Consider the following 17,472-nt stretch of genomic DNA (forward strand, 5'->3'; position numbering starts at 1 on the left):
GCACGTCTGTTCTGAAAGAAGCGGCAATCTTTGCTTGCATTTCTTGCCGGGGCTCGTACTACCCCGCTCGCCTTTCACGAAGCAGCCGAATTCCTGCAGAGATGCCCACATTCCATCAGGCGGGGGGAGGGAGGGGAGCCGGAGGGCCAGGCCAACCCGGGGACCGTCCCCTCACGCTTCAAGAACCGCCAACTGGCGCAGGAGACAGTTTGCTTAGTCCTCTTTGTAGCTGCCGCTCAAAGGAAGAGGCAGACACAGACTGGCATTTCCCATGCAGCCCGTTTGCGCCTGAAGTCCTTCTTCCGCGCCACGCAAGGGCATAATGAACCGTCACATTACCGGCAGCGAGTCTGGCTTCCGCCACAGTGGGCCATTGTGCTGCTTGTCCCATTACGAGGCTGCCCAGTTCAGCGGTTTTGTAGTCACACGGCTTGGGGGATTCGTTAAAAGGAATAAAACCAAAATGGATGTGGCCAACAGAACACAAGGTACCCATAAATATTTATTATGTCCAACAGATGCAGCAACGTCAATGATTTTCTTAATAGAAAAAGTGTAACAGCTGGAACTGGTTTTTTTTTTTGGCCCGGTCTCTAATCCGAGAGACATAAATCCCACGAGAACCGGTACGCTGAGCCGTTACCGATTTGAAGACAATACATGTGGCAAGCTTAGGAGCAGGAATGCAAACTACATGGGAGTAGACACTGAGAATACATAGGGCCTACCGAGCAGACAGGGAAATGAACCCGTGTGGCATGAACAGGAAGCAGAATGGCCGTTCTGGTGCACATGAAGCCGATCCTGTTTCTCAACAGCTGTGTCAATGCAACCGTGCGTACTTCTCTCATTGATAACACACAACTGGACACAACTTATTCTCGACCCGCGCTATGTCTCAGAATTAATTGGCTTGAGGGTACATAGGACTGCATCAGCTGCATTCTGGTTGCCGCCCCGCCAGGAAGGTCACCAGCCCATGTCAGAAAAGCAGAAAACAACATGTCAGGGCAAAAGATGAGTCACATCACTGTTTGGCAGTGTTTGATACCGAGAAGAGAACAACTGGTTTCTTGCACCTCGCTTTTGATTCCCTAAAGCAGGGATCCTCAACCTGTGGTCCTCCAGATGTTCATGGACTACAATTCCCATGAGCCCCTGCCAGCAAGTGCTGGCAGGGGCTCATGGGAATTGTAGTCCATGAACATCTGGAGGACCACAGGTTGAGGATCCCTGCCCTAAAGGAGTCGCAGCGAGGTTTGCAAATAGCTTTTCCTTCTCCTCCCCACAACTGATACCCTGTGAGGTAGGTGGGGCTTGGAGAGCTCTAACAGAACTGTGACTGGCCAAAGATCACCCAGCTGGCTGCGTGTGGAGGAGGGGTGGGGAATCATGTCTCTCCAGATTAGAGGCCGCAGTTCTTGGCTCTCCACCTTATGCGATGACTGACAACGAAAAGCATTTACACCAAGTGTCCCAGGTCAAAAATAGGTCCCAGTTTACTTTAATTGAAGTGCATTTTACTAGACATTTAAAGAGAAGCTGAAAGCCTCTTCAGTAAGGTTCATTTCCACTTTGGTGTTTACTGCACAAACTGTAACAGGAGATTTCCAAACAGCATTACCTGGTATTTGGAGAAACGGAAGGTGGACCCAGCTGGGAAGCTGAGTCCTTGCTGGTTTACAGAGGAAGCTGCCTCGTTTTCTGCCACCCAACTAGCCAGAGCCTCTGGCAAAACACAAAGGCACAGCGAGGAAAAGGATAACTCCCCATAAAGTTAGAGCTCATATACTTCAGAGGTAGGTAAGTTTGGACTCTGTGGACCGAAAGAAGCACCGGGTTGAAAAAAAGCGACCGCCTTAAATCCAAAACATGGAATTTCCTTTCACAAAGAGAGCTGTCCTTGAGACTCCCCCCTGCCCCCCGCCCCGTTTCCCTTAGAAGCAGCCTCACTTTCTGCCCCTCACTTTTTGCCTCCGTTCCGTTCACACCGGAAACCCGGGAAACAGCCTTGAAGCTGGGCAAGGCCTAGAACATTTTGTGGATTGCTTTCCCTGCAAGAGGGCTAAGGCAGGTTTCTGTGCTGCGGAAGAGACCACCCGCTAGGAGAGCGAAAGGCAAGAGTCCCCCTCCCCGCAAAAACCCGTTAAAGCAACTGAATGCAAGCCTGGACCATGCAGCGAGATCTACTCTAGGTTACATCTAAAGTGCTAGTGACAGTTCTGATCGGGCTCTCCTCTTAAAGATGCATCGTCCCCTTGAGGGGCATTTGTTGGCCGGCATGCTGGGAACGCTCCCCCGATCTGGCTTCCATGTCCAGCCGGAGCTGGCTGGGGAAGGACGAGCGGACGGTCCGGTCCATCAGCGGCTGCAGCGGGCGGAAGTTGTCCACCATCCGCTTCTCCTCGTCGCCAAAGGAGGTGAAGAGAAGCATCCGAAACATCTCGAGCTGAGGACGAGAAGGGGGGGGGGTCAGGAGGGCGAGGAAGCCCCAGGAGCCCCGCCCACCATCGCTCTTTCCCAGGGCTGTGCAAGAACGAGCAGCCCACGGGCGACAGGTCAGTCTTGGGCAGGGGTAGTCAAACTGCGGCCCTCCAGAGGTCCATGGACTACAATTCCCAGGAGCCCCTGCCAGCGAATGTTGGCAGGGGCTCCTGGGAATTGTAGTCCATGGACGTCTGGAGGGCCGCAGTTTGACCACCCCTGGTCTTGGGTCTCCATTCCTGTGACGTCCTCAGCGGCAAGCCAGGAGGCTGGGCCACCAAAGTCACCTTGACCCTTTCCGTGGACGTACCTGGTCTTCATCAACCTCGATGGGCTTCTTTTTGATGATCCAGGTGACGGACTCCGTAAGCGGCGGGGTGGTCAGAGACCCGGAGTAGGTCCAATAGTCCGGGCACGACGGCAACAAGCAGCAGGGGTCGAATTCATCAAATTCCACCAGCGTGTCCTGGCAGATCAAAGCACGGGGGTGATTTGGGGCCTCTGCCCCGGATGCTTGGCCGGCCGTGGGAAGAGAACCCTGAATTCCGCACAAGTTAGCCAGCGCTGACCAGTGGCAAGAGCGCTTTTGACTTGTGAAATCCAGGTGTCAGCCCCCCCCAGTCAGAAGTGGCGCCCACTAGGTGACTCTGGGTTGATGCCCCTGCCTGGCCTACCTCACAGGGCTGTGTGGGGAGGGAAGACTCTGCTGTTCTAAGTTCCTGAGACAAAGAGCAGGGCTGTCCAATAGGAACGTGTCCCGTCCCTGACAGCTACAGGCTTCATAGGTTGGGAAGGGGATGAGGCTCAGTGGCACAGCCTCTGTTTGGCCTGCAGGAGGTCGCAGGTTCAATCCCTGATGTCTCCCGCTAAAGGGACCAGGCAGTGGTCGATGGGACAGATCTCTTCCTGGGACCCTGGAGAGCCACTGCCAGACTGAGTAGATGATGCTGAGCTTGACGCACCAAGGGCATCTGAATCAGTGTGGGGCAGCCTCATGTGCGTCCACAGCTGGAGCCACAGAACCCCCGATGGCGGACAGACCCGACTGCCCAACATACTTGGGTCAAACCTCCCAAAGAAAGGGGGCGCACACAGTACAGGGATTCTAATTCCGCTTCAGAGGTGTCCTCTTTCAGATGCATGCTTGAAAACATTTTAAGTGCGGGTCTGAATGCAACAAACAAGCGTACTCCTCAAGGACTCGTGACTGACAGCAGGGAGCCTTGGAGTCCCGCGTACAAAACGGCCCTTGGGTTCGGGACGTCAGTCCACATCCGGGCCCTTCTCACCTTGTGCTTGATCGATGGCAAAATCTCCACTAGCTTCTGCAGCCCGCTGTGACTGGCCCCAATCTGTAAGGCAAAGAAGAAGAAGGGGTGGCTTGGCTTCTTTCAAGGAGGCTTCCTCGGGAGGTGGTGGGCTCTCCATCTTTGGAGATTTTTAAACAGAGGCTGGATAGACATCTGACGGAGAGGCTGATTCTGTGAAGGCTCAAGGGGGTGGCAGGTGACAGCGGAGGAGCGAGAGGGCTGGGAGTGTCCTGCATTGCGTGTGGGGGTTGGACTAGATGACCCAGGAGGCCCCTTCTAAGTGTCATGAGAAGAAAGCTTTCTTCAGGAGCTTTTTTCCTGCACAAAAGTGGCTTTTAAAGATTTCAGAGCGGAAGAGCTATGCTCTTGTGGAGCCCATACCTTCAAAAAGACTCCAATGACGGCCAGACCGTTATCTTCCATTACAGCTTCTTCGAAACTGGAAAACTTGCAGGAATTCCAGTGTACTAGATGCAGCTGAAATAAAACGGAACCTGTGCTTGAGACAGAAATGCAACCAGAACTGCATTATCATCACGAGGCACCAATAACCAGGGTTGGACGCACAGAGACCGGGTGATGGGGTCCCAACTGGGCTTTTGTGGCTGGCTGAACGTGGCTCACAAGAAGGGGAACACGACCACACACCCACTGGGCCTAATGAACGGCCACCTCTCTGGCTTTGTCCGTGTCTTGACCATAGAGATGTGAATCCAGCACATGCTGATCCTAGAAAGCTAATTCATTCATGAGTCTTTCTTATCAGTTGTGTCTCACTTGTGTGTGAGACACTCCAGCGCCCGGCTTGTAAGAATATCAAGGAGCTAAACCTCCATGGGTTTTTTATACCCAAAGGAGTCTCAACGTGGCTTACAGTCACCTTCCCTTCCTCTCCCACGAGGTAGGTGGGGCTGAGAGAGCTCAGAGAGAACTGCGACTGGTGCAAGGTCACCCTGCTGGCTGCATGCGGAGGAGGAGTAGGGAATCAAGCCCAGTTCTCCAGATTAGAAGCGGCTGCTTCAACACTACCTCCAGCTGGCACACCACTACACAAGAACCGGCATGTTTCCCCTGCAGAGTTACCAGCGGCTGGTGAGGAGGGCCCAGACGTGAAAGGGCCGCCCCATCTGGCTCCCCGGGGCCCACAGCTACATCTCAGGAAGGGAGACCCAGCCGTGAGCCTGCCCCTGCACGACAGCCACATTCGTCTTCTTACCTCTGCTGGGAAAACTTTACAGTCCACTGTGTGCTCGGAGCCCCACTCATTGATGGCCCCCCAGTGGAAGTGGAACTGCTTCAGCCGGAACCGGTTTTCCAAGGGGCCTCCCGTAATGTCTGCCACGGAGAGACAAAACCCGTCAGAAGGTGGGTGGAGGCTTGAGAGCTGGCCGCGGAAAGACAGCCAGGCCCTGAAACGGGGCCTTTGAGGACGCCCAGCTCCCAAATAATGAGTTGGTGGGAAGCAGGCTGGCCAAAGAGCCGACAAATGCGGCTGAAAGTGCCGTGTCAAAAGGCAGTCCTGCAGAGATGGGAAATATCTAGGGTTGCCAGCCTCCAGGTGGGGCCTGGGGATCCCCCAGAATGATGTCTCTTCTCCAGACTAAAGAGGTCAGTCCCCTGGAGAAAAGGGCTGCTTGGGAGGGGGGAATCTAGGGCATTTGAGATCCCTCTCCTGCCTAGGCTTCACCCCCAAATATCCAGGAGGTTCCCCACCTGGATCTGGCAACCCTACCCCTATCCCCTGCCAGTGACCTGGGAAAGGGGGGCTCAGGCTGTAAGAACAGCAAGTATTTCATATCCACGTCCTTGGAAACAAAACCATTTAGGGGGAGACCCACCACAGTGCAACATCCTGGCACCCAGTTAGAGCACATCTGGTCTCCCTCCCCAGGGAAGTGCCTCTGGACTGGCCCACAGGGGTGTCACAAGGGGCTTACAAACTCAGCACCCAACACACAGATGCTGCTCTCGCCCCGTGACCAGCCAGAAATGCTTCCGGAGTCACGGCAAACATGAGTGACCACAAAAGCCGGAGCTGGTCTCAGAGGTTCTCATGGCAAGAATCCGATTCACGTGCCCCATCGACGGACTGCTACAAACAACAACATCCAGGCCCAGGGATGATATTTTAAATCCAAATACCAAGAGATTCACAGCCACCAATTCCACACTAAGGTATGGTTCCTGACACTTCATGGCTTAATTCTGTCTGTCCATCCATGGTAGCAACTCAATAATTTTCTGGTCCTTATACAAAATTTGTGGCAGGGGAGGAGCCTTTGTGAGTCATTTCTCCCTTCTGATGCCGGAAGAGCTGAGCAGTGACTCACATAAGCTCCTCCCCGGCCACACATTTTGTTGGTCTGCTGGACTCTGGCTCTTTTCTGCCAACATGGGGATCCATCTGAAGAGGTGAGCAGTGACTTCCAAAAGCTCCTACCCTCCTCCAGATTAAAAAAAAAAGGATCTCACAGGATCTCAGTTCCCTTACGGCAAAACCTTCTTTTCCTGCTCTTGAGCCAGAACCGAAAGCCCTTTGCCAGGATCCACACGGCTTCTACCTTCAGCTGGCCATGTGGTCCCCATTTTGGAACAACACCGAGTGCCCACGACTTGCCAGCAGGGGGCAGCAGAGCAAGGATGTCACCTGGGCTTTGTTTTCCCGTTCCCCAATTAACCTCACCGTTTGCAGGAATCCCATCTGAATCTGGTCCCAGATGCCGCAATCCTACTTCTTTTCCAACACCCGTCCTGCTTTCCAGCTCTCTGCCTTGTTCTTCACTCTCACTTTAAATCCACACTGCTTTTACTCTTGTCTACCTGCATCTCTCAACTTTGCAGAAGCAAGGGGGGGGGGGGAAGAGTAGAAAGAAAGAACATAAAGAAAGAAGCACAAGGGACAGATTTTTTTTTCTAAAGGCAAGTTAAGCATATAGTATTCTGAAAAGCACACAAAGGAAAAATGTTAACAAGCAGCAAGAAGGAAACGAACTTGGTGGGCACCAGTGAAGGTGATTGAATACCTCGGCCTGCGGAAGGAGCTGTGCAAATGTCGGTTCCAAGCTATCCCCTTCCGACCTTTTGGAACCTGCAGGCCTCTTTTGGGATTCGAGCACAGCCAGAAAATGGCAGCAGCTTCCCTCCACTCCCAGAGTCAAGAGCTTTTTGCTGGGGCGGCAGCTGCTGCCTAAGCAAGATTTTCGAAATCGGCAATCCGATCTCCAGTGGCCAATCAAAAGCCCGGCTGGGCAAAAGACCCACCCAACTCTGCCCACTTTGAAAGAACTCTGGGCGGGCCCTAGAGAACACAAGTGGCGAAGAGCAAATGTCTCCCCCAAGCCCAGCAAGGAGGGAAGTCCCTTAGGACAGGGGTAGTCAACCTGTGGTCCTCCAGATGTCCATGGACTACAATTCCCATGAGCCCCTGCCAGCGCTCGCTGGCAGGGGCTCATGGGAATTGTAGTCCATGGACATCTGGAGGACCACAGGTTGACTACCCCTGCCTTAGGAGGTAGGGGCAGTTGGTCCTGAAGGCAGCCACAGCTGCTGGGATAACTCGCCAATGAAATCTGGCAATGCCGCTGCACAATTTAATTTAGCGGCCACTGAAGAGCTACATACAAAAGTAAGCAAGGAAATCAAGGGACATGACACAATACGAAGAACTCACGAATGCAGAAGGGAAGCAGAGAGATTTCTTTCTGCTGACAAATCCCTCAACCTCTTTGATTTCAGCAGCTACCCCTCAAGTCGCCTGCAGGGGGAGCCTGCAAACTGACTGGTGATGAGTCCTGTCACCATTGTGATGAGCACAGAGAAGGGATCTCAGCGGTCATCTAGTCCAACCCCTGCTCAGTGGAGGTCTCCGGTCTGGGTGCAGATCTAAACCTGCCTAGCTTCTTCAAGGATGCCATACCACATACTCTACGTCTTACGGTGGGTTTATACTAGACCCGCTCTGCATGTGATTGCACACATAACCAGCCAAAGGCATTCTGCAAAAAGCAGCAGGGAAAATCCACATGGAATAATGAGATATTTCCCTCCTGAATCCCTCAAACCCAAGAGAACTCCGTGGGAGAGCCGCAACTTTTAGCAGCAAGATTCAAGTCCAGTCGTACCATGACGCCCAACTAGATTTCCTGGGTCTAAAGTAGACTCTCAAAATCAGGAATACTCCCTCTAAGATGTGCATGGACTCGAATCCAGCTCTTGTACTGCAGACAGGCTTGCCCTAGACTCTCGAAAGCAGGAATACTCCCTCTAAGATGTGCATGGACTCGAATCCAGCTCTTGTACTGCAGACAGGCTTGCCCTAGACTCTCGAAAGCAAGAATACTCCCTCTAAGATGTGCATGGACTCGAATCCAGCTCTTGTACTGCAGACAGGCTTGCCCACCTGAATGGCCTTTAAGAGTGAAGACAGACAACGCGCAGCTCATGGCAAAATACTGCAACTGCCCTCCTGGGTCTACAGCAGCTGGGCAGCACCAACAGAGGAAGCAGCCAGTGCAAATCAAGGCCAGCAAAACTGCTCCTCGGGTAACTGGGTTGAATCACGACGTGTGCCATACATACAGCTAGCTGAATGAGGGCTGCCAGTGCTTCAGCCACACATAAACCACACGCAATAAACGACGGCTGTTTATACCGAGTGGCTAAATCGCTTCAGGTTTTTGATGCGCTATCTTATCTGTTTACATGGAAACATCCATTATGTTTAAGCGGCGAGCACTTAGTCGCAGGGAGTTCATAAATCTCGCCTTTTCCTGCTTCAAGAAAAAAGAACTCCTGCAGCGCTAGCAGAAGCCGCTCCGTTCCTTTGCACAGTTCAAATAATTCCAAGGACAGCCTCGCTGGAAGCAGGCGCCTATCTTGCCTTATAGATATTTTCAAGTACATTATTCAAAAGCTTATCTTTGTTAATGCAGACAAAGAGATAAGCACCCTTTTATTTCATTAATGGTTAATGTCAGAGTTTGGCTTTTCATTTGGGTTACGGGCAAGTATGGAACACATGCAGCAATATTGCTCGCTTCTCTCCCCTGCAAAAAACGGGCCTGGGAAAAGCAAACGAGGTAGCGTTTTTGCAATGAAGGTAATACATCGGCCTAAATGGGAGGCAGCTTGTGTGGATTACCTTTTGTGGTGAATTTGGGGCCCTTCTGCTCACTGACAGACTGTCTCTCAGCCTAACCGACCCAAAAGGACCAACGTAAGGATGAATTATTTTTTTCATTTATACCCCACTTTTCTTCCCTCTGTTTTATCCTCACAACAGCCCTGTGAGGTCGGTTACGCTAACAGTCTGTGACTGGCCCAAGGTCACCCAGCGAGCTTCCAGTTCTGTTTAATTACTTTCAGAAACCACAACTGGGGATACATCTGTCCATTCATCTTTATTTCCTTGACTATGTTTTTGCCCCCAGAGTTGAACCCAAATGAACAATGACCTGATAAACTTAGCTTGTCATTTCTGTAAGGCCCTTGCAGCTGGCAAACATCTCCATCGTGCTGTGCACGAATCCATGGCCTACTCTCTGCTTCTAGGGCCAGTCTGGTAACTCCCATTTCATTGCGTCTGAGGAACTGTGCTGTGCATGCAAAGGCTGACGCCTTGAATAAATGTCAATCTTAAAGGTGCCGCTGGACTCACAGAGTTCGTTCTGTGCCCCATGACCATTCACTTGGACTTACAGAGCTAGGAAATGGTCCTGCAGGGACTCAGGGCCAGCCCCCCCTTCCCAGCTTCCGCAAATGCACTTACATGACTTGTCCGCGGAATCCTCAAATTCGACCAGGAAGCAGTAGCCATTGTTCCACATGTGAAGGCAAGTCTCCGGATCGTAGTGTATTTCCAGGGGTTTAAGGCCAGGGTCGTAAACGCTGTCTCTCCACTGGATGTTGATCGGAGACTGGCGGCTCCCTCCGGGGATTGTAATCGGGCTCTGCCACAGCGGGTGTACTAGAAAGAAGACAAGCAGCGCCTCTCACTCATTTTGCATTGACTTATATCCCGCTTTCCTCCCCTGTTGGAACTCAAGGCGGCCTTTTGCAACACTGCTCCCGCCTCCTCAAGTTCCTCACAAGAACAGCCCTGCAAGGTAGGCCAGAAGGAGTGTTTGTGACAGGCGCAAAGCCACCCAGCAGGCTTCCGCAGTAGAAGCTGGGATTTGAACTCAGGCCATCCAGTGTTCTGGCCTGCCTCTCTGTCTACTGCCCCCCAGCGGCTGGCAGCATGCAAGGGTCCCACATAGCTTGAAAACAGAGACTGGAGGGGGACAAAATCACACAACGAATTCTGACTGCACTTCTGACAGCACCCCTCCAGGTCACACTGCAGCTCAGTCCGGAACCTGAGCAGGGTTTCAAAAGGTCTCCTGCTCAAAGTAAAGAGGGAAATAAAGCCAGTGAAATAACCCTTGTGATCCCAGCCGCAATCTTTAAACTAAGAGGCATAAACTAAGGGCTCCTTGCAGAGGAGAAAAATGTGCCATAAAGGTGTGCTAATCTAAGAGCGAGCTTTCTTTGTAAGCCGAGAAGAACTCGCGGTTCGATTTGCAAGGCACGATGACACATTCTTCTACTAGTCTGCAACAAGCTCCTTCTGCGATCCCGTCCTTCACCAACTGGTTTTCAAGATCTGTTTGCTGCCACTCGATCCAGAGGCTTGTGGCGTTCGGCCTCATCCCTCCCCCTAATCTGTGCCTTAAGCAACAAATACAAACACGACTCCAGGGAGAATCGGAGAGGCACCGTGGGGCAGCTGGGGAAGGAACTTGGCCCTTTTTTGGCACCCTTTACACCGAAAGCAAGGACTGGTTCAGCGAGGCAGAGAGGGAGGTAGCTGGAAGAAGGGAACAAGAGTAGAGTCAACCGTGTGGAGGGAGGGAGGGAGGGAGGGAGGCAAACGGGCCCTGGGTGCCAGCGGCTATTCCAGGGTGGGGTGACAACAATGCGGAATGGGGTGGGGCCGGAGGGTGCGCTGGCCAGGGGCACCCTCGGGAAGCCTCCAGCGAGCAGCCGGATCTGTCTGCTTCAGAAAGCGCAGCGGGAAGCCCCCTGGGACCAGGACATCCCCCCCCCCCGACCCCGCTTCCTAATCTTCACGGGGCGGCCAGGACCTCCCTTGCCAGCTGGGCCGAGCCTTGTCATCCTCGGGGGTCAGGCCAGGCAGAAAAGACATGGTTGGGGGGGGGGCAGAAAAGGGGAGCCCCCAGCAGACACGTCGCTCTGGCCGGCGAAGCCCCTGGCAGCTGTGCAGGCGGGGGCCCGCTGGGGGGGGCTGGGGGGGAGGCGGCGGCGGGGCGTGTGTGTTTGGGGGGGGGGTCCCAGGGGTTGCCACCGGGGCTCGCCCTCGAGGCCCCACAAGGGGGAGGCAGCCGTCGCGGGGGACGAACGCAGACTCCCGCGAACCTCCCGGAGGGGATCGCCAACCTGCGGGGGCCGCGCCGGCATCCGACCTCCCCGAGACCCCCCTCCCTTCCTCCCTAGAAAGCCCCACGACGGGGGTTGGCAACAGGCTTGCCGGGGCCGAAGCGTCGGAGCGGCTGCAGGCGCCCCCCTCCCTTCCCCTCCCCTCCCCTCCCCGTGGTCCGCCGCGCGAGGTGCCAGCGCGCGCCCTGCAGGGTGGGCCCCCGGAGCCCCGCACTCACGGCCGTCGCGGAGGCGGTAGGAGGCGCAGCAGCCCAGGCTGCACAGGCCGGCCCGCCCGGGGGAAGAGGCGGCGGCAGAGGCGGCAGAGGCGGCAGAGGAGGCGGCCAGGCGGAGGAGCCGCGGCGCCAGGCGAGCCATGCCGGAGCCGAGACGCGCGCGGCCAAGAAGGCAGCAGCCCAGCCCGGCCCAGCCCGGCCGCCAGCCCCTTCCTTCCTTCCGGCCCGCCCCGCCGACACGGGAGGCTCCCTCCCTCCGTCCCTCCCTCCCCGCGAGGGAGTGCCCGCTCGGCTGGACGGGGCCGGCGCCAAAGCCAGCATTGCCAGCTCCGGCTGGAAGCGGCTGCCCAGGGACTCCCCCTCCCCTCCCCTCTGGGGATGCAGCCCTCAAGCGGGCCTGAAGCAGCGACTGCAGGGCCCAGAGAGTGCCATGCAAAGGCTGAGCCCTCCTGTGCATGCCAATGGCATCACTCCCCTGGTCCATCCAGGCCAGGCCCGCCTGCTCTGACCGGCAGAGGTCCTCCCCACCCCCTGCTGCCCGGCCCTCTCCACTGGAGATGCTGCCGGGGATCGAACTGGGGACTTTTGCACACCAAGCCGTGCTCTGCCCCTGAGCCAGGGCCCTCCCCACTTGAGTCAGACCGGTTGGTCTGGCAAGGTCAGTTGGGTCTCCTCAGACCAGCAGTGGCCCCCCAGGGTCTTGGCCAAGGTCTTCCGGGTGACCTCCTCCCCACTCCTTTCCCCTAGAGATGCTGCCGGGGCTTCCTGCAGGCCGAGGCATTTTGCAATGGCCTGTCCATTTCCGCCTCGAGAAAGACAGGCTGGCCCTGGACCAACGGTTAGGAATTGCTCCGACTCCACCTGTGTACCCCCTTGGTGTGTGGGAGTGGCAAGGCCCAAATGCAAAAGCCACATCACGCTTTTTAATTAGCACCCGGCCACCGAAAAGCCTGCAGGATTTCCAGGTCTCCGGAATTCTTCTTCGGGATGTTTGCTTTTCTATAAAAATATGCCCTGGCCCCCAGACTGTTTGTAGCCTGTGACCTCCATATTTAACTGACCTACGGGCCGGATATCCCAAAGGCTGAAGCCGTGGTGGGCCAGATCCTGCCTGGTGGAACCCCCTCCCCAATGAGATTGGGCCCTCAGGGCCCTTCCTCAGTCTCAGAGGGCCTGCAAGACAGAGCTGTCCCTCTAGGCCTACGTCTGAGGCCCGGAGACCAAACCCATCTGACGAAAACAACGCATAGGTCACCAGTATTGCGTTTGTGATTACACTTATTTAAATATGCCCCAATGATCTCTCCCAGGGCTGTAATTGTGGTGTTTTCCTTTGTATCCATGCATCATTTCCCGGAACTCTAAGTGTTCCTGCAGTCCCTTTGGACCCAGCCCCCTGCAACAGCTGCTGTGCATCTTTCAGTTTGCCCTCCTGAATGTTTTCAGCTGGAACGACAAATGTAAATATGGACCTGACCTGAATGCTCAGTGCCTAGATTCTTTTGAAAAAGCAGACCTTTGATCTGTTCTAGGGGAAATCCTGAGGACACGCCGTACCCGGGCAGGGGGCACGCTGGGTGAGGGCAAAGCTGCTAGCACCAGAACTCCCTCCCGCCCGCCTGCCAAAAGGCTGTTTGTGTCAGGAATGAGTGGGCATCTTTGCCATGGCAACCCTCTCCAAACACAAAGCAATACTTCTGGCCAAAAGCTTCCTGTTTCTCAAAAACAAATCTGTGTGTCCCAACTAAAATGAATTCAAGAAGAAAACCGGTTTCTCCTCCCCTCCTCAAATGCTGTGAGCTGCAGGGCTTGGATTCCCCCCCCCCCCTATCCTCTCATCTTGAACCTGCTCTGGAAATATAAGAGGCCTCCACGGCAGCAGCAGAACAGACAGACCGTTTAGCCTCTTTCCCTTCACTTCTGAATGCGTTGGGTGGGAATAGCTCTTGCAGCCAGTGGGCAACAGACCACCCAGCCTGTGTGGGCCCACTCCACCTGCAGTCTGAGTAAGCAGCACTGCCTCTGAGCTTCGTGCGGCTGGGGAGGCCCTGCCACTGAGCCACAGCCCCTGCCCTTACAGGCCGACTCATACTGGGTTCCCGGTCAGCTGTGCGTTTCAGGGTGCCAGGACCCCGGCCACCAGTGGGGGATTGGGGGAGTAGGGTTGCCAGCTCCAGGTTTGGATGGAGCCTGGGGAGGACCTGAGCCTCAATGGGTACAAGCCCCCCCCCCAAAGCAACCATTTTCTCCAGGGGAATTGATCTATGTACTCTGGAGATGAGCTGTAATTCCAGGGGATCCCCAGGCCCCACTGGAGGCTGGCATCCCTATGTGTGGATATACAACCACTCCTTGAGACAGGAAGTCCCAATCAGCAGCGGTCTGGATCCACACAGGGTCTGGCACTGCCCGTGGCTCATCTGAAGACACCAGCCATGCTGCTGAATACATGACAGCAGTGAGAAGGGGGGGAAAGGTTCTCGGTTATCTTGGGTCTGCCCCAGTCAACTCCCTTCTGTGTTTGGTCCTGGTGTCCTTGGCAGGAGGCGCCTCCCTTGGGCCAGGAAAGGGCCTCTCTTAAGTCTTTAATCCTCTTTTATGCACCCGGAGGAGGAAAACAGAGAGAAAGCATGCTTTTCAAAAGAAAGCACAGGCTTGCCTGGCAGGATGGGGTGTGCACAGTGGGGAAAACAGCAGATCATGAGCCAAGCAATTCCTCCACAATCAGAAGCAGGATGGTCCAGTGCCGGATCCGTTCCTCAACCCAGCTCTGGATTAACCACCCAGCAGAAGAAGCCCATGCTTAAGGGCACCACGGGAAGGGGGGCACCACAGAGTCCCCCCCCCTGCAGCTATCATGCCCTTAGTGCTTTCAAACTGATTGTAATTGTTGTTTTTGTTAGTTTGTTGAGGGGCACCATGGTTAGGCTGCGTTTAGGGCATCCGTTGGCCAATCATGCTCAGCTCTTCATCTGGAAGAATAAAACAGCGACTTACAAGGGATTCTGAGAACGTACTTGGCTTGTTGACACGGATGCCAACCTCCATCTGATGGCTGGAGATCTCCTGGGATTACAGCTGATCACCAGGTGACAGAGACTAAATCCCTTGCTGAGAAAGGTCATTTTGGAAGGTGGCATTATTGCCTCATTGAAGCCCCCCCCCCTCGGGCTCCACCCCCAAATCTCCAGGCATTTCTCAACCCCTAGTTGGCAACCCTGTTTGTTGGGGCTGTGATTTGGGAGCCAGTTCTTGCAAACACTGTGGGTTTTACTTCTCTGTAAACAGCATCAGGATACTGGAGCAATAACTGAGTATTAATAACTTCATAAAGTTGCATCTGCTATTCTCTCAGAACTCAACCGAAAAGCCCCCGCCATGAAACTCTCACAGCAAGAGTAGCAGAGTGGGCAGGAAATGCTTCAGGCTGCTGGCACGGGATTAAGAAAACATTAGGAAAGACCAGAAAGCAGAAAAACAGAGAAACCTGCGTGAGTCATGCGCTCTGCCTGGCCTACCAAAGCAACCAGTGACGAGAAATTTCCTGTGGGTTTGGTTCAGCCTCAGAAAGATCCGGCGGTGACTCTGGTTCTGGGGAGAGAAAGAACGAACTGCAGAGAAGCCCTGAAATGGTGCCTGATGACTACGGTTGCAGCGGCCTTTCCCGGTTCTCCAGCAGGGTCGAGCGGCCTTTGGCTGCGCTGCCTCAGCCCCCATTCCGGATCAGGCTCTCCCCGGGCAAGATGCTTGGGTGCACAAGCAGGAGAAGTTCATTAGTGCAATTTGTTCTGTTGGGTTGATCGACGGCTTCAAAGGGACTGAGCAGATTTCCCTTTCTTTGAGGCTGATTCCAAATCGTAGATGAAAAAGGCAGAACTGGTTCATGGCTGGACTGCAGATAGCATCACCAGGTCGCTCCTGCGTCTAGCAGCACTGATGGTCCTCAGCATTCAGGGTCCGTTGCAGAGAATGAGACCTGATCCCACTTGGCTTGTTCCTCAGAGACAGACGCATTTCTTGTTGCATCTCACGATTTGTAAACAAACGATTCTCAGCTGTGGTTCTGCCCACCAGCTCTGCTGAGGGCATTTTAATCCTCTGCAGCTGCCAGTGACGGAAATACAACAAATATTGCGAAATGTTGACCGAGATTCTTCTCCCACCTCTGATTCCCCACTTCTGTATCATCACAGGAAACTTTCTCTCCCTCCTTCTTTTTTTACTTCAGTCCCAGCATGAAATTCTTGGCTGGGTGGATTTTACCTAGGTGGAATAAATATTTTCTTTCTCCTTGTAAATGTATGAATTCATTTGCTTTACCTGTCCCCTGCCTTTCTTCCCTGCAGGGACCCAACACAGCTAACGTCACCTTCCCCTCCTACATTTTATCATCACAACAACCCTGTGAGGTAGGTGAGGTGGGCTCTGTTTGTGTGTGGCTTGGCCAGAGACTACACAGCAAGCAGAACCAGGATTCTAATCCAGGCTTGTCAGATCTCAACCTCCCTGGAGTGTCGGTGAGAAAGGGAGACTATGGAGGAAGTGAAATAACTCACTGCTGCCATCTCAGTGCTGCCTGGTCATAGGGGTGGGTACTTACATGAAGCATACCTGTTCCGATGAGTACAGGTGAGCAGGCTGCACAGCCTGATAGATGCCGGGCACCGACTCCAGAGAGCCTCCAGCTGCTTCCTTAAACGCACTAAGCACAGTGCCTTCTTGCTTGCGAGAAACACCATTTTGGGGGCCAGCAGTGGACCTGCAGGCCAAGGAGGAAGCCCTTTTGCACCCCAGTGCTGGGACGGGAAGCCACAAATGACCAGATCTTGAACAGCCCATTCTGGCCACACAGGGCACACCTACGACAAGGGGGAAAACCCTAAATAAATAGTTAAATTTCAACCTATCCCTTCAGGCAGGGCTCCCGTTGGTTGTGAAGCTTTGGTGGGAGGGCCAGGTGAGTGAGCCAATGCCCCCCCCTTCCTCTGGTTTTCCCCGAAGGTCTCTGCCTCATAGAGAAGGGCAGCTTCCCTCCCCTCGGGCAGCTTTAGGATCCGCAGTGTTCATTTAATACTCTTGCATAGCTTATTTAAAAAAAAACTTTATAAATGATGTTTCTTTTACTTTCCAAGAAAAGGAGGAGTTGGTTTTTATATCCTGCTTTTCACTGCCCAAAGGACTCTTAAAGCAGCTTCCAATCGTCTTCCCTTCCTCTCCCCACGACAGACACCCTGTGAGGGAGGTGAGGATGAGAGAGCTCCAAGAGAACTGCTCTGTGAGAACACCGCTAGCAGGACTGTGACTAGCCTGAGGTCACCCAGCTGGCTGCCTGTGGAGGAGCGGAGAATCAAACCCAGGTTGCCAGATTAGAAGCCGCCACTCTTAAGCACTACACTACTCTCACAGTGACTCTTTTTGCTCTCTGGCCCCAGTTTTCCCCAAAACCATCATGAAACACTGATCCAGGGGCTGTTTGTGTGTGTGTGGTCAAGTTTTGAACATTAGACTGATGTACAGAGCCAGCATGGTGCAGTGGTGGGAGATCCACATTCAAATCCCTTAGAAGCTTGCTAGGTGACCGGGAGCCAGTCATGTACTCTGGGGCTGACCCACCTCACAGGGTTGTTGCGAGGATAAGATGGAGGAACAGAAAAGAATGTAAAACACTTTGGGTCCTCATTGGGGAGGAAGATGGAGTGGTGATGAGATAAACAGAATGTAGGACCAGAGAGTCAAAATTCATTTGTGGTTGACCTGAACCTTGTTGTGGTCAATGGTGGAAAACTTGAGAGAGCACCCAAGCCACCGAGGACTCAATTCCTCATCTTCCTCCCCTCCCCAGAAATCTTCTAAATATATATTTTACAAGCTTGTTCAGTGGACTTGGAAAAGAACCCTGTCTCATAGGGATATGCGGTTTCTTCCCGGCAGACTTATAAACCGACATTGTGTCAAGGGGGATTTTAATCTTATTTTAAGGCGCAACAGGGCTTCTCATGTGCTGGGACCCCTCCGCTTTGCCTATC

General features: G+C 53.9%; 1 protein-coding gene across 2 annotated transcripts; it reads right to left on the bottom strand.

Moving 5' to 3' along the window:
* Window positions 1-489: 489 nt before the first annotated feature.
* CA5A (carbonic anhydrase 5A) lies at window positions 490-16,272 on the bottom strand. Of its 2 annotated transcripts, none has more exons than XM_077309925.1 (7): window positions 16,047-16,272; window positions 9,562-9,759; window positions 5,011-5,129; window positions 4,176-4,271; window positions 3,774-3,836; window positions 2,795-2,950; window positions 490-2,449 (listed from the first exon to the last, which is right to left on the bottom strand). In XM_077309925.1, the coding sequence occupies exons 1-7, from the start codon at window positions 16,183-16,185 to the stop codon at window positions 2,240-2,242; spliced, it is 981 nt and encodes a 326-aa protein (XP_077166040.1). In that variant the 5' UTR covers window positions 16,186-16,272; the 3' UTR covers window positions 490-2,239. The 2 variants fall into 2 exon arrangements, with proteins under 2 accessions (XP_077166040.1, XP_077166039.1); XM_077309924.1 differs by lacking the exon at window positions 16,047-16,272 and adding an exon at window positions 11,450-11,675.
* Between the last annotated feature and the right edge of the window lie 1,200 nt (window positions 16,273-17,472).

This window comes from Paroedura picta, chromosome 14 (assembly GCF_049243985.1).
Source record: "Paroedura picta isolate Pp20150507F chromosome 14, Ppicta_v3.0, whole genome shotgun sequence".
NCBI classification, from domain to species: Eukaryota; Metazoa; Chordata; class Lepidosauria; order Squamata; family Gekkonidae; genus Paroedura; species Paroedura picta.

Bases quoted from the DNA above. Each gene is read 5' to 3' on its own strand.
- CA5A (XM_077309925.1), bottom strand. From the start codon at position 16,185: ATGGTGTTTCTCGCAAGCAAGAAGGCACTGTGCTTAGTGCGTTTAAGG. The intron at 9,760-16,046 runs GTAAGTACCCAC...TCTTCTTTCTAG, and splicing joins TCGGAACAGGTATGCTTCAT to TACACCCGCTGTGGCAGAGC. The intron at 2,450-2,794 runs GTACGTCCACGG...TCTCGTCCTCAG, and splicing joins TCGAGGTTGATGAAGACCAG to CTCGAGATGTTTCGGATGCT.